Source organism: Hoplias malabaricus, chromosome 4 (genome assembly GCF_029633855.1).
Source record: "Hoplias malabaricus isolate fHopMal1 chromosome 4, fHopMal1.hap1, whole genome shotgun sequence".
NCBI lineage: Eukaryota > Metazoa > Chordata > Actinopteri > Characiformes > Erythrinidae > Hoplias > Hoplias malabaricus.
This window is the reverse complement of record NC_089803.1, coordinates 61,406,450-61,423,101: the sequence shown is the minus strand read 5'-3', so window position 1 is coordinate 61,423,101 and position 16,652 is coordinate 61,406,450. Positions and strand designations below refer to the sequence as shown.

The 16,652-nt window shown below is 39.1% G+C and overlaps 1 protein-coding gene across 3 annotated transcripts in view; it reads right to left on the bottom strand.

The window, feature by feature from the left end:
* Positions 1 to 1,532: 1,532 nt before the first annotated feature.
* Positions 1,533 to 16,652, bottom strand: part of taf3 (TAF3 RNA polymerase II, TATA box binding protein (TBP)-associated facto) — a 65,198-nt gene continuing 50,078 nt past the window's right edge. For all 3 annotated transcript variants that reach the window (XM_066669993.1, XM_066669995.1, XM_066669994.1), the window contains 4 exons: positions 7,616 to 7,692; positions 3,568 to 3,853; positions 3,242 to 3,348; positions 1,533 to 2,089 (listed from right to left, as the gene is read on the bottom strand). In XM_066669993.1, the coding sequence (XP_066526090.1) occupies positions 1,975 to 2,089; positions 3,242 to 3,348; positions 3,568 to 3,853; positions 7,616 to 7,692 (585 nt within the window). In that variant the 3' untranslated portion in view covers positions 1,533 to 1,974. The remainder of the gene's footprint in view (positions 2,090 to 3,241; positions 3,349 to 3,567; positions 3,854 to 7,615; positions 7,693 to 16,652) is intronic.

Here is a 16,652-nt window from a genome sequence, read left to right as displayed (position 1 = left end):
CTACAGAAAACACACATCTGCACGTTAAATGCCCAGTTACTGTCAAATTTCTTCATTTAAATAAAGTTTGGAAGAAAATAAAGTGTAAATCATGGCCTGGGCAATATTTAAGACATACATTTTTTGTTTTTTAATCCAAAATAAATTATTGTGCAGAAAATGGCTAATTTCAATTAAGCACTGAGGATGCTCACAACTTACAAAGGCAACAAACCAGGTCTATTGACGAGGAGTGTTCAAACTTAAGATTCAACCGAAAGTATAAAAACAATCGAATGACCCCATGAAAATAACCCCCCCAAAAAAGCCCCCCCACAAAACATTCCTCAAAAGCTGTGATCAGAGGAACGTCATATCTCTGTAGTGGCCGTCTGCATGTGGAAGACATTTCTTATCTGTGTAAACTGCTCCCGTTTGCTGGAAAAGGGGGTTTTAACGTGCCTTTGAAACAAATAACGAGGCAGGAATAAAATGCTGCTCTCTCTTTGATAGTGCTATCATAGAGAGATGATCGGAGAGCGACTGAAAGGCCTGGTTCTCTCCGGCCTCTGCATCTGTGTGTGATTATCCGGGAAGGACAGGTAGCTGGGGGATATTTAGCGAGGTTTTTACAGGACGAGGATAAGGGCCCAGGGCCTGGTCACTGTGAGCTGATCAGCGGTCACTAAGCTTAGGAAACAGGAGAGCTGGAGCATCAGGTGGACTGGAACACTTAAAAGCTACAGCATGTAATTTAAACACACATTGGCCCTGGCACGGCCACAAAGGCAGGTATTTTACTCCGGGGAAGAGATAAGTGAAAGGCCAACGTGGCTTTTGTTCCTCGCACATAAACCCAGCAATTCAACGTGGAAAAGTTTACTGACTCTTTTATCAACTCCACGTTCTTTCTTTTTACTCCATCTTAAACATAACCCTTTTTGACACTGCCACAAGACAAGGAGACTAAATAATATTCTGGATTATTTTCAATAATTCATATGACAAATGTTCGAAATTGGTCCTTAAATATGTTTTAGAGAAAAATGTAAAAAAAAAAAATGTTAAAGGTAAATATTAATATTAAAGTCACCCACCTTCGTAACACTCTTTCCATCCTCAGACGTCCATTATTAACATTTAAATTTCATCCGTATTTGAAATGTACACATCAAGTTGCTTTTAATGCATGAACATTTACCAAATGTCAATAAAAAAATAATGGCATCATTGTAAAATAATTACTAATTCATATTCAGCTGGCTGCTTGCTGCTGGTGGGTTTAAAAATGGGTTCCAGTACCATGTCATTAAAAGCTGTTCCTGTAAATAGAGTACATTCAATAGATTTAAGTAATTAAAAGTTAGATTCCTGCAATATAAATGTACACATACAGCACACCTTAAAAACTTCATTTGAAAACAAACTACAGTTGATAACTGTAAATCAATAAAAGACCAGTAGTTCTAATGGTAGAAATGGTAACAGAACAACCCCAACATCTCCCACATTCCTGTAAAAACACTGACAACAGGGCTTGGAAAAAACAGCTTTTAATTGAATCCATAATAAAAGGAAACTGCACTTCCAATCTAAATAAATGAGAACAACAATATTAAAAATGCAGATTATTGTACAGACATTTTTTCAGTGATGTGATGTGATTCTGATGAGACAGCACATATTTGAAAAAAGAGTGTGTGAAAGCATGTCAGGGGCTTTCATCTGGACCCTCACACAACTGAATATCCACTGGCTTCAGTATAAAGATCAGTATATAGACATACGGGAGGATAATCCACATAAAAAATTAACATAGACTTCTGCAAATATCATTTAAAAATACATAAATGACTACAGTGACCGAGTTAAAAAGAGGAAACAAAAAATCAACTTAAAGGGGAAAATAAGAGGGATGAAACTGAAAAATGGCATTAATGTATAAACAGTAAAAGAGAGGGAGAGCGACAGAAAAAGAGAGAGAGGTGATGAAGATCAGTGCGCTTTACGTTTCCTCTTTTTTGTTTTTTTGTCTTTCTTCTTGCCAGCGCACTTCACACAGAACCAGGACTGATCTTCTGGAGGAGCTGCTACTAGACCTACACATGGCCTAGAGAGAGAGAGAGAGAGAGAGAGAGAGAGAGCTTGTTATACTGGTATGAGGTGAGATTTTACAGTTGCTGTGTATAGATACATTTCTTAATCCAGTATTCAGTCTACTGTCCGTTGTTCTTTTTTTGCTGTGTGTGCTCACTCTCGCCTGTGACGAGAAGCAATGAAAATCATTTGAATTTGATAAAACATGTTTCTTGTATAACTAGGACTTTGCATATACTGGCATCGCAAATTTGCATAGAACATATTTGAAAATGTTGACAAAACAAAGTGACCAATGACCCCGTTTACCTTTAAATGACAGACATGGAGCAGCTTAAGGTTCAGCTTAAGGTAGCACTGAGTAAATCAGAGTAAATTCCAGGATTTAGATCAGAACCACCTTAAACTGAGGCAGGTAGCTTTGTAAGCAGCGAATCCCGCCTTGTAGTACATTCCCTCACGTCTTTATGTGTTTCACTAGCAGATCATTCAGCTTTGATCATTACACAGATGCTGTGTGTGTTTCTGAGCTTTGAAAAACACAAATGCATCTAAAAAGATGATTCCATATGTCTTTATGGTTCTGCCAAAGCACAGGCAGGGGATGCTGGTTATGTTTTCTCTGGTTTGTTTGTGTTTTGTTTTTTTTGCCTCCTACACTCCATCGTGTGTGATGTATACGGCTGCTTGTTTACTGGCTCAGCAAATGATATGAGCACTAAACAAAATGTTAAAGCAGATTTTGGCAGATCAATAAAAAAAAATCTAATTAAACTTTGGGGATATCTGGAGGCAACATGAAACCACTGGCGACAACGTGAAAATACTTTTATCAACATGTTACAAAACGGCCCAAAACAAAAAAAAAAGTGTCATGTATCAAAGGAATATTCACAATCTGTTTCATCTGTGTTTTATTGAAGCCTGCTTCATCTCTATTAGTTAAAAGTATGAACCCCAAGAAGTTTATCCTATTTTGTACTTCTGCTTTCCATGTTAGAATAATAGTAGACTTGTGTAAGAAGTTACAGAAAAGAAAACTATTTAGATGATTTTCCCATATCATACATCTACGCTGAGACAATGCATTTAAAAATCTTATGCTGAAAATTGGAAAAAATAGCTACCAAAAAGAAAAGAACAAATAGTTTTCAGCTGTTCTTACCAGTGGTACCAGTCATCACACTCATCACAGCCAATCATGGGACTTCCATCATCGGGTTTATTACAGCCAGGACAGATCCAGATCTGATTGCCCCACTCGTCTCGAATCTGGGGCAATTCAAACATGAACTACTATTAGTAAAACATAACTGTACCCAGGCAGAAACCTCTTCTCATTAATAATGTTTTTTTTGAGAATTAATAAATTAAAATGAAGATTTTATACATGTAACATTTTGGTATTGTTTTTCCTTTAGTTATGGAATTATGATTGGTTTTATGTACAACAAATTTGACCAAATTATTCATGTTGATGATGTTCCTCACCACGTAAGCACTGACAGTTTCTGTGACGACGCTGCAGCCACGGGTCTTGCCCTGTCCGAGCGGGGTTTGGGGCTGGAGAACCGGGGGCGGTGGGGGAGATGGCAGCACTGCTGGGACACGAGGAGGTGGGGCAACGGGAGCCGGGACAACAGCAACAGGAGGAGGGGGAGGAGGGGCAAGAGAGACTGGAGGCGAACGCATACGAGCCCCTGGACCGGCCCTGGACACGGGGGTCCGACAGGGAGGAGGAGATGGTTCCAAATCAGATGATACCTTACTGATAACACTGTGAGAGTGAGAGAAAGAGAGAGAGAAGTTTAAAGAATTCATATTATATTCTAGACCAATAGAACACTTGTGGAATTAACGAGTGAAACAGAACAAGTGAGAGAGAGAAAAAGACACAGAGATTACTTTCAATAATCCATAATACATTCTAGAAGAATATACCAGAGAGACAGCTTTAAAAAATGACATAAAATTATGCTGCACTGCCCTGGGGGGGTCTTTATACCCATTTTATCTGGCACTTGTGATCCAATTTTCATGTTTATCTCCCTCTGAGCCTCCCACTTCATATTTTGACTGAGATTATACCAACTGTGTGCATAACTGAACATGTATGTCCAGTTATGCACTATGAGTGCAACAGAATTAACTAATTATAGAGAGTGTCCACAAATGTTTGGAAAAACAGTGTATGATATTCCTGCTGCCTACTGAATGTTAACTAAAAGCAATGGTTCTCATTCCTGGTCCTGGTGGGCCACTCCCCTGCTGTAGTGTTCTCCTCGCTCAATCACTCTCTGTTTAACTTATTAGTTGCCTCAGGTGTGTTGGGAGCAGAGAAATCTCTAAAATGGGCAGGGCAGTGGCCCACAAGGACAAGGAATGAAAACCACTAATGTACAATAACTGAATAAAACCACTGTGAGGACACAGACTTGCATCTGTGTTTTGTGTGAAGAGGAGTTCACTCTTTAATATTTCTCCAAAGGTCTGTGTGCTCAGTGATGGGAATCCATCACAGAGTGTAAAGCAGTGACTGACCCCCTGCTGTAGCAAGGTATTAGTTTGATTGACAAGGCCACGTAGAGTGGGCAACCCTGGTCGCCGTGGTGTTGACCCTGAAGGGGCGTGTCAAACGGCCAGCTCTGATTACGCACCCACACTCGCACAGTCATTATTTATGCCTTATCCGAATGACACCTCCAACACATGCGCACACACACTCTCACTCTCTCTATAAACCCTGCTCCTTTTCTCTTCATCCATCTCTCTCTATATATATCACCTATTGCATGCATGTGCAAAAAAACTGCATGAATGTTCTGGAATGTGTGAACTGGTTTTAAAAGGTATAATAATAATCAGAAAACTTGGAATTGTAGTCTGAGTTGACATCCGTTAAAGGAAGAAGTGACATGGACTTAATAGTAGGAATATCTCCCTGAAGGTACTTAAATAAGAAAGCCCAAAAGCTAAAATTGTTGCTTATAAACTCTCACTTGGCAGAACTGTAGCCTAAATATTGACTCAGGTAAACTGAACATGCGAGAATATTTGCTCAACTCTCAGATACACACTTTCTCTTTCACGCACAAATATAAAAACTCACTCATTACAAACATTACAGCAATATGTGTTTTTATACGCATAAATTCAGTCAAAGTTACAGCTTATGTAAATTGCACAAATAACATGTAAAACATCAGAAACCAAATCACTGTTAAATTTAACATCGGCCGTTGATGCTTTAACCATTCTTAAATGTTGCTAAACCTGAAGAAAGCAAAAGATTTGTTTCATAAAGTATCAGCAAATGAATTTGTGAACTTGTAGGTCATGTTTTATTCCTGAACAATGCTAACTATACTGTGTTATTCTGAGGTTAGTGACTTAAAGGCAAAGAGTAAACACAACCCACCCACCCCCACCACCACACACACAACCTGCTTCAAACATAAACAATATCTAGAGCTTTGTTCTTCTATAAACTCACATTGAAAGGCCAGCTGATTATGTTCTGAGAGCAGTGTACAGGTGCAAGAAAATAATACAATAGAGCAAGCTGACATCACAGACATAATACACGCTCATACACACTTGCAGAATAAAGGCCTTCCTGTCGTCACACACACACTCAAACATGCACACACTCACACACACAAATGCTTCCTGTCTTGCATGGTGGTGGAAGAGTGAGGATGAGGGAGAACATTAAAGCAGAGTCTAAACACACTCAAATACATCAGCTGTGTTTGATCACACACACACACACACACACACACACACACACACACACACACACACACACACACACACACACACACACACACACACACACACACACACGCAGTCTTACCTGTAGCTAAGGGTGAACATTCACAAATTCAGAACTCCAATACAATACACTGGTATCTGGATTCCAAATATTTGAATAAATTAAAACAGGCCTCTGAAGTCGTCTTACTGTAGTTGGCGTCATGCCAATTTAAGGAATTCTTGGTCTAAGCAGATTACGTCCATGGTATAAAAAAACTGACATTCTTGAAATTCACTGCCATCTTGACAAAAATCTTTCAACTATGAATTAGCTGAACCTACCCTTATTTACAATGTCCCTCCGAATCACTATATTGTTTTGCAGTCAAAATACAAATAATGCTAAACACAATGCTACAAGCAACCAACTAGTTCTGCACAAAATAATGACTCTCATGAGACTAAGTCTAATATTGAATGTATTCACTGTCATACACTCTTAAAAATTAAGGTTCTGCAAAAGGATATTAGAGCAACGCCATAGAACCACTCTGAGTTCCATAAAGAACCGTTTTTGATAATACGTTTGAATAGGTAAAGAACCTTATGACTCAGTAAAGGATTTTGAAAAATTTAAAAGGATCTACACAATTAGGGCTGGACAATCATTTAATATCAATGTATATCACAATATGAAAAGGTTTCAATAACAATAATATGACTTTCAAACACATTTTCAATATTTCATTGTACATTATTTACAGCATCTGTCAGTGATTTTTTTTTTGTGACAGGGCACTGCCCAGTTCACTGCCCTCAATTTTGAAGTTAGTTTAAAAATATGAATATTAACAGTGCCCAGAGGTTTATGTTTGACAGTGATTTCATGTTAATTGTTTGTTCTGGGCAGTTCTTCTGCGATATCAGAATTATATCATACCGACTGAAATTTAGAAATAGTGATATAAATATTGGCCATATCGTTCAGCCCTATTCACACACACAATCTCTTAAACGAAAATGGTTCCTCTATGGTACCAAACAACTACCTACCTACTGAACAGTTTGCTATCAGTCTTATGATATCAAGTGAATGTGTAGTAGTGTTGGTATACTTGCAGCATTAGAAACACAGAAAACCAGCTTACATCTTGAAGTCCTCATATAGGAATGACACTGGCTACAGTATTTAGTCTATAAGAAGAGACTGAATTATGGCTTATATAAATACTTCACAGACATCTTTACTATTCATCTTTCCATCCTCATCATCAGTGTCCCTTTAGTGTTTACTAAAACAATGCATTAGAGTGAAACATTTCCCTGTTTCCAAGTGAAACCCATGGTGTGAACATTTCCTGATCACCAAGAATTGAGCTAACACAATTCTACTAACCTTTTACATGCCAGTTGTCAATATTTGTCAATAAATAGATCAGTTATCCTAGCCTTCATTTTTACGCTCCTACCTGCAGCCCATGTGTATGTTAAAGGAGGGGGTTAAGTGATGTGAACACTGAGACTATTGATAGGAGTGTGCAGCCGGAGGAGTGCATGTGTGCACACACACAGGCCATCAGGGACACGTCACATGACCCAAAAACTGAAACACACACCTGCATGCAGACACACAGTCTCTGACCACACAGAGAGCTGACCAATACCTGTCAGAGTAAGAAAGAGAAAGACAGACAGAGAGAGAGAGAGAGAGAGAGAGAGAGAGAGAGAGAGAGAGAGAGAGAGAGAGAGATTGTGTGTGTGTTTAAGCAAGGGACTAACTTACATTTTATCCTGTCCTGCTCCAACTCTCAGCGTTAGTCTGGGAATGACCGGAGACTGAGGAACAACAGGAGGCTCTACCTGAGAGAGAGAGAAAAAGAAGAAGAATTAGAGACCAGAAAAAATAGGGAACATGAAAAACCAGAAGAAAAAAGAATAAAGGGGGAATGTGGAAAGGAGAGGGAGAAAAAAGATTGAGAAACAAAGATGTACCTAAAAGGATGAGAATGATAATAGAGGATAGAGGAGGGAAAAAAGGGAGCGCATAAGGAGAGAGTGAAAGACCAAAACAAGGATGCAGAGAGGAGAGTGAAACAGAAGGGGAAAAAAGAGAGAATGTTGTTATTACTGAACTGGATTGTGTCATTTAATAATATCAGAGAAAAATGTCATCTGTCAGAAAAGGACCATTTTTTTCCTTCTCCAACACCCACACAAACGCACACAGGGACAACATAACATGGAGCTATAGAGCTAATCCAATACAGCTCACATGCAGTGTCAATGGCACAGAGGAAGCCCCCCAAGCCCACCCCCCAGCTCTAATGCTGCCAATAACACAGGCCAAGTTTGGAGGGGTGGGGGTGGGGGTGGGGGGGGGTGGATAGCAATCCCTACAGAAAGATGAAAAGACGAGGATGGTGACGACAAAAAAACAAAATGGAATAAGGGTGAAGAACCTTTAAAAAAGTGAATAGGGAAGGAGGATGTTTAAAAAGAAAAAAAGAGAGATGCTCTGGTGTAGGGGAGAAGGAGCAGGGTGTAGAGAGAGAGAGAGAAAGAGAGAGAGAGTCTCTGGTGGGGTTGGGGTTGTGTTTTTTTGTTTTTGTTTTCTCAGGCTTAAGCGTGAGTGAGCAGCTCTTTGTGTTTGTGGCGCTGCTGCTTTTCTCCCTCCGCCACAAAGCTGCTGCTGCTAATTGTTTAAACACAGAAACATGTCTTTTCTCCTCTTTTAATGTTTTTGTTTTTATTGTCCCTCTGTTGCATTTATTACAAAAACCCCTTTGTGAGATTTGTAAGCTCCTCCTCTTTCTCTCTCTGCATCCCGCTTTTCTTTCTGTTGGTGTCTATCCTCATTTCTCTCTCTGTATCCCCTTTCCTTCCTTTCTGTCTCTGTCTGTCTCTCTTAGCTTTCTGTTTTTCAGCTAAATCTCTCAGCTCAGCTGTGACAACATTGCCTTCTCCCCATCTCTCTCCCTTCCACTTCCACTATTTTCTGTCTGTCTCTCGTTCCCCTCTCCTTTCTGTTGGTTTCTCTTCCTTCTCATTCTCTCTCCCCCCTCTCTTTCTGTTGATATTTCTTTCTTTCTGTACCCATCGTCCTCTCGACTGCTGCCCCTCTCCCTTTCTTTCTTTACAAAAGAAAGGAGAGAAACAGCATCAGCAGAATTGGAGAGAAATGTCTGGCAGGTTGCATCATTCTGAGAATGGGAGCGTGAGAAGGTGTGTTAGCCGCTGAATTAGTAAATGTGCGCAAACACTAAACCTGCTGTGGGGGGTTCAAAAAGGAAAAAAGATGTCCATAAGACATTTTAATGCTAGGCACCACATATCCACTTCAGGAAAAGACATGGAAAAGAACTGGCAACCCAGTTCCTCTCCATATACCAGTGACACTGCTGGGGCTATACCAGGACTGCAATTCTAAACTCCTATAAATGATTCAGCCACAGTTTGTACTTCATTTGATTACCACCACCACTTCTTAAGTTAACCAAGGACTTTGAGAGGACGACAGTAAGACTCCAACTTTATGAAGCTGGACAGTGTAGAAAATTCCCTTTGCAATATCAATAAACAAATGAATGAAGTCTTGTTAAAATTAACCGCTGTTAAAAATCACACTAATAGTGTTTCACTACAGTTGCTATATGTTTACACTCTTAAAAATCAAGGTTTTATATTAAAGTTCTTTATTAAAGGAAATGGTTCTTTACAGAACCTGGAACGTATGAAGAATCTTTTGTATGATTAAAGCATTCTTTGCATTGTGAAGAGGTTCAAACTGATGGGGAATGTGCTAAAGATGGTTCTATATAGCACCTCTCCCAAAAGTGTTCTATATAGCACCAAAAAGGGTTCTCCTATTGTTATGATGTCAATCTTGTTATCAAAGAATAGCAATTTTGGTGCCATATAGAACTTTTTTCTACATAGAACCCTCTATAGCACATTCTCCATCAATCTGAAGAACCCCTTCACAACGCAAAGAGCCATGCATACTTCATGTGTTCAGGGTTCTATATAGAATCATTTTCTTTACTAAAAAAAACCTTTGTAGAACCGTCACTTTTAAGTGTGCAGAGTTTCAAAGGAACGTGCCATTCCTCTTTTAACACTAAACCAAATAAAGGTGATTCAAATTCAAAACTGCATTTAAATGCTGGGATGTAAGATATTTATGATATTTAAGTCTACTGCAACTTATTAAATATACAGTTTATCATACAGGAACATTTATCACTCACTGAAAACATCACAAGTTAGCCTTCACTCCCGTTGTGCATCAATAAGCCTTGGGCAGCCATGACCTTTGTGGCTGATTCAAAAGTTGTGCCTAATTTGTTAGGTATTATCCACCGCTAGGGTCGGGCGGTATAACGATAATACTGTATACCAAGGTATTTAAAAATGTGGACGGTATCTCAAACTGAGGGCGGTATTTATGGTGTGTATGTGGTGTGTCAAATTTCACTTTCTGTGCCTTTAAAAGTCAGCTAAAATATTCATGTGCATTTAAGCAAACCACAGGGAAGGGGCACGGTGGAAGCTTAATGACTGTTGATGTCACGGTCTGAAAACTGGTGAAGAAAACCACAAGCTCAGTAGCCCACCGCATTTGTAAGTTTAGTGCTTAGTTTGGGTTAAAAGTAAAAGAGAAAGGAAGAAAGCTGTAAACAGACAAAATTCTCAAAAAAACCTTCACTCGACTTTGTGCTCACAGGTATATAGCTTTATTCTCTAAATATGTGTGTTTTGAGCCTCAGTTTGCTGAAAAATCTGCTGTTGTGCGCTAAACCACAAGTGTCTGTTAGCACCAGCTGTGTTTCAAAATGTATTATTTTGCTTATTTTCTAATTTTTCTGTTCCTTCAGCATCGGATTGCTTTCTCAGAAACTGGTTTTATCATCAACACGTGTGTCAGTGTGCACTGTTGGGCTGTGTCTAGCTCAATTCACTGGACTTTGTGCTCAGAGATATAAGCACGGCCTGAGAGAGCACCCCCATCCCTACCCACCGCACTGGAGAAACTCTGACAAAACAATAGAACCATCACAATTTGGCCCTTGTCAATTGTGCCTTAACCCCTCCTTTGCCCATTCTTCCTACTTGTAGCACAGTACATTTCAAGGTTGCTCACTTGATGCCTAATACATCCCACCCAATGATGTGCAGTTGTTAGGAGATAATCAATGTTATTCAATAGTTTTTATCTTGTGGATATATAAACTGCATTAGTAAGTTAATAGTAAGATGGAGATTTTGGGTGAGATTCACTTTAATCGTAACTATGCTCACTTTCACCTGAAGGAATTCACACTCCTTTAAGTGGCCTCAGGGAACCCAGCATTTTTCACACACACCTATACTTCCGTCAAACACGCACACACACACACTTCTCAACCTCCCAAAGGAAGGAGTTGGGGCCCTGTACCTGCACGATAAGACCTGTGTGTGTGTGTGTGTGTGTGTGTGTGTGTGTGTGTGCAAGCACACGTTCAGGGTCACCCACAATGGCAGGTTCAGATAGTGCTATCTGCTTATGTTAATTAGTCTTTAAGTGGTTGAGGAGGTGGGCGCAATGTCTTTCTCCTACAAGTGCCCCATGCTACTTAACCCACACTGTATCGCGATGAGCCCTTCTTATTCATACGCTTGCTCCCCATTTGAGTGTGCGCGTGCGCGCACACACACACACACACACACACACACACACACAAATCTAAGGTACATTTTAAAAGAGGTACAGCCTTGTGCAAATTGATTTATCAGCTCCTAAATGGATGTAAAAAGCCATGGCCAATGTGACCTGACGACTAGAATCGTTCTTTAGAACTGCTAAAGAATTGATAACGACATAAAAGAACATCAAACTCTTAAAAAATGTTTTACATGAGAATAATGAGGTATAACACAATACAATTTAACGCAAGGTCCTCTTTGTGCCATTAAGGAGCTGAGAAAGAGTGCTCAATCAGAGCGAAGATTACAGAGAATGAAGAGACTCTTCTCAAGTGTCAAGTCTGAACTTGAACTAAAAACATACCCATAAGGATCAGGTGATGGAATCTATACAATATTCTACACAAAGAGACCGCATGCGCTTGGACTTTTACCTTGTAGATGACTTTCCAAAGTTTACAACTTTACCACAGAACCCTAGGGAGAAGGGACTGGAGAGTATTGAAAACAATATCACAATATTTAAAGACAATATAAATATAGTTTTCTTGTGTTAACACAAGCTAAAACTGACATTTTCTTAAAAAAACATTCAAAAACATTTTTAATCTATTCTCCAATAGGTTAAACTCATTGTAAACATCTTTGTAAATCTGTTTTTTTTCCCAGTCCAAACTGACATTCAAATATTCTAAGAAATACAGTTTTAGAGTCAATGGTTTAAAAATGTTGTAAATACAAATTGCAAAGCAATTTGTTTTTCTATATTTTGTACATATAGAAACCCTGATTTTGAAAGCTAAGAGAAAAAGAGAAAAAAAATAAATAAATAAATAAAAAAAAACAGCTGTGCCATGTTAAATTACATAAAATGAGTTTCCCAGGGTTCAGTCCTAGACCCTCTTCCATTCATCATTTACATGCTACCCCTTGATAAGTTCAAGTGTGGACATGGTTTTAATTGCCACTACTATGCCTACAACACAAATCTATGTGAGCACCAAAATAACCTCCACTCTGCCACCCTCTGCCCTCTAATCCTGCATTTGTGATCTTAAATAAAAGACATGTGCCAACTTTCCTAAACTCAACACAGATAAAGCTGAAGTTCTGCACATTGGCCCAAAGTCCGCATTATCAAAACTCTCAGACCTTACTCTTATCTTGGATTATGAAAAATACAAATCTTTTTTTTTTTGTGGTTCACAATCTGGGGGAGCTTTTTGTATTTTACTTCAAATTTCATATTAGGTTCTTGGTTAAAAAAAAATCTTTTCTCCACCTTTAAAAGAAGCTGAAATGGTTCATGCGTTCGTCTCATTAAGACTACTGCAACTCTTTTTTTTACTGGCCTTCCTAACAGAACTATATGCTCCCTTCAGTACTTTCAAAACACTTCTGCTAGAGTTCTATGTCATTCTAAAGATTCAGCGCACATTACCCCAATTCTTTATCAGCAAGACTGGCTACCTGTCCCACTCCATATTCAGTTTAAAGTTTTCCAGCTAGCATAAAAATCTCTGCACGGTTTGTTTATCTGTTTGTCTACACTCCTACAGTCCTGCATGATCACTCAGGTCTTCTGATAGTAGTCTTTTGTCTGTGCCTGCGTTCAGATTACTTACTGCAACGGGTAGATCATTCAGCTGCACCCAACCTATGAAACTCATTATCAAACATTGCTGCTGTTCTTCATTCTCCTCTTTTAAAACTAAATATTGCTTCTCTCAGTTGTTTTTTGTGTAATTTTATCTCAGTCTAAGTTTTTGTTTTTTGTTTTTCCCCTAATTTAGGTAAAGCCATGGTGGGTATCTGAAAGGTGCTTTATGAATGCAACTTTTTATTATTATGATAATGATTTTATTTCCGAGACACAAATTTGTGCTGCCACAGTGATGGGAGGTCTAATTTGTCTGACATTTTGCAGAGCATTGATACCTGGATCTTTAAGACACAGATGTTCCTTGCACACACAGATCACATTTGGGTCTGTCTTTTAGGCAGGAAACTAACTCTCAGTGCTTTTCTTCAGCATTTTTGATACTGCATCTTGAGGTACGGCCCTTTGTTGTTCTGAACTTTGTGATTGTATCTTGACGTTAATAGCCTAGATAAGTGGAACTGACAATGATCATTCCACCAGCTCTTCTGAGGCACATTCATCTCTGTACTCACTCTCTGTCTGGCCCTTTCACACTCTACAGCATGAATGCTCTGTGTGGCTGAACGATTCAAACAAAATATCATACTGTGATTAGAAGGATTCACACACCTAACCATATGTCATTTCCTTTAATGTACACTGGATTAAATGAGCTCATCTGGCATGTTAAAGAATTTTTCACAACGGTACAAAATATATATATTTTTTAAGTTTGAATAATTATGAATGATGTAACTTGAAATTGGCCTTCTTAAACACTACGCAATCACTCAATTAGCTCTTTAGTAGTGAATTCAATCATGAGAGCCTAGTAAAGACTTTGACAGTCATTACTACTTAGGTGGCTGTTATATTAATTAATAACACTGCAATAGATTTGTAGCAAAAACAAGGAATGGGCTCTATCCATAGTTTATACCGTCAAAACTTTAACACGGTATACGTTAATACAATGTGTGGGGTGTGCACTGTCAGGCTGCATGTGACCTGTAAGTCAAGTGTTTTTTATGCTGTGCAGTTCGGCTCAGCAAAGCCCGATAGTGCACACCAAAACACATGTTGACAATAAAACCCGTTTCTGAGAGAGAAAATTTCTGTGACTTGTGCTGGAGGAACAGGAAAGTTAGAAAATAAGTTAAATAAGACAGTTCTACACTGTTTAGAAGCAGAGGTGGCCAGACAACAGGCACTAGTGGTTTAGCACACCACAGCACATGGTTTTCCAGCGAACTGAGTTCAAATCGCACATATTTAGAGGATAAATACCTGTGAGCATGAAGTTGAGTGAAGTGTCTCCTGAGTATTTTTTTTTTTTTACTGTTTTCAGCTTCTTTCCTCTATCTTTCAACTCAAACTCAGCACTAAACTCACAACTCTGGTGCACTACGGGGCTTGTGTTTTTTCCCCACCTGTTTTCAGACTGTGACATCAGCAGTCAGTGAGCTCCCATAAACTCTGGCCTTGTACTTAACCACACAGAACAGAAATTTGACACACACCACACAGTCATGATTTTTAAATTCAGCACTCATTTTGAGATACCGTCCACATTTTAAAATACCGCGGTATACAGTATTACCGTTATACTGCCCAACAGTATATGTATTATTACTCTTAAAATAAAGGTTCTAAAAAAGAACTTGAAGAACCTTACACTGGGTATTTGTGTGAGCATATAAAACCATTCATTTCTAATTGGTGCTTTAGCTTGGATGTATGAAATCTGTATATAACCATTTACATTATGGCTTAAAAACGTTTTTTCAAATACGTTTAAAAAAAACATACCTCACACATTTTTCACAGCACCCACCAACAATGGTTCCTCTATGTTATCACTCTATAATCTATAAATTCCCTATATTGTTAGAAATATATTCTGTTCCCGTGTCTCTTCCTCCATCTCTGTCCACTTTCTCTCAAGGAGAAATATTGTGTGTTTTTTGCAGCAGTACTGGTGGAAGACGGTTGTCCGAAAGCTGCTCTTTGGCGGCGAGGTGGAGGTCCAGAGATAGTGGACTTCCTGTGTGGCCCCATGGCGGAGGCATTGTGCCTGGATTTGTCCAGTTTTTATGTAAACGCAATACTCTTTTCACCTGAACTAATACAACCAGTGGCGTAAGCCCCTTACTGCTACGGACGGCATTTTTCTGCTAATCTCTGCGGATTTAAGTCCTTTCCACACATACCTCAGGGCAGCTACTGATAAACCGCCCCTAACTCTACACTCCTTCTTTTCTCTTCCTCTGCCACTCGCTCTTTTCTCTCACTCCTTCTTCTTCATCCTGGACGCCAGCAAAGCAGCCTTGCAAAAAATTAAAGTGATCAAGAGATTTAAGCAGGAGAAGGAGCGCAAGAGAGAGAGGGAGAGAGAGAGATAGAAAGAGAGAAAGGAAAAAAAAAATCTCTTTCTGTATCCCATCTAGCAATGGCAGCATGACAGGAAAGAAGGGGAAAAAAAAGCACAAGAAAAAAAAGGGGGGTCAGAGAGAGGGGTGAATTATTGAGGGAGAAAAAGACAGAGAGGAATGGAATTCTACACTTAGCTGTGTAAATCAATCCTGAAAGATCTTATGTGATGTACATGCATTATCGTCTGTGCTGGATTGTGAAAAGACATTAGAGGACGAGTTTGCTGAAGAGGAATTAACACAATCTTTCTCTATCGTTGACTCACACAAAGACATGCACACTAAAATGGTCTGTGGATTGGGTAAACAGAGGCTCTGAGGTGTGAGTATTATCCCTTGTTTGATTTGCACACAGATTGACAGCTCTGTGTGGATGTGTACAGATGTGCGTGAGAGTGAGTGTGTGTGTGGTTTGTGTGTTTGTAAGCGCCGTGAAAGAAGAAGCTGCAGGATTCAAGGCAGTAACTGAACGCCAAATATGAAAAATGTAAATGTCATTGCTGTAATCTACCTACCATCTTGAAAAGCACACACACAAATCTGACAGTGCCTGTGTTCTCTAGCAAAAAAAAAAAAAGTGCACAGTGCTTCTGTTGATTAGACCTACACAATGTATTTCATTTTCTGAAACCCTTTCAAGGCAGGAACACACCCTGAATGTGGCACCAGTCCATTATAGGACACCACACACTCATACATTCATAAATATTCACTGTCATCTACTGTGGGACTGTTGGAGGAAACCTGTGAAGACACAGGGAAAACAAGCCAAACTCTTCACAGTGACCTGAAGCAGAGTTTGATACCACAACACAGGACCCTGGACACTAACTGTTTCGCCACTACTTTTGAGTAGTAAGGTAGTATTAATTATATAAGGAATAATTCATAATCTCAGCTATGTTTTATAAACAAACAATAGTTTCCTGAATAATTACTGGGGGCATTGTGTTATAAGGCCCAGTTATAATTACAGGAGCATTAAGCCACACATTCCTCCATAAATTTATGCCTATAGCTGTGTATCCATTACAGAAAAAAAAGCACATTTATTCATAAAGAAT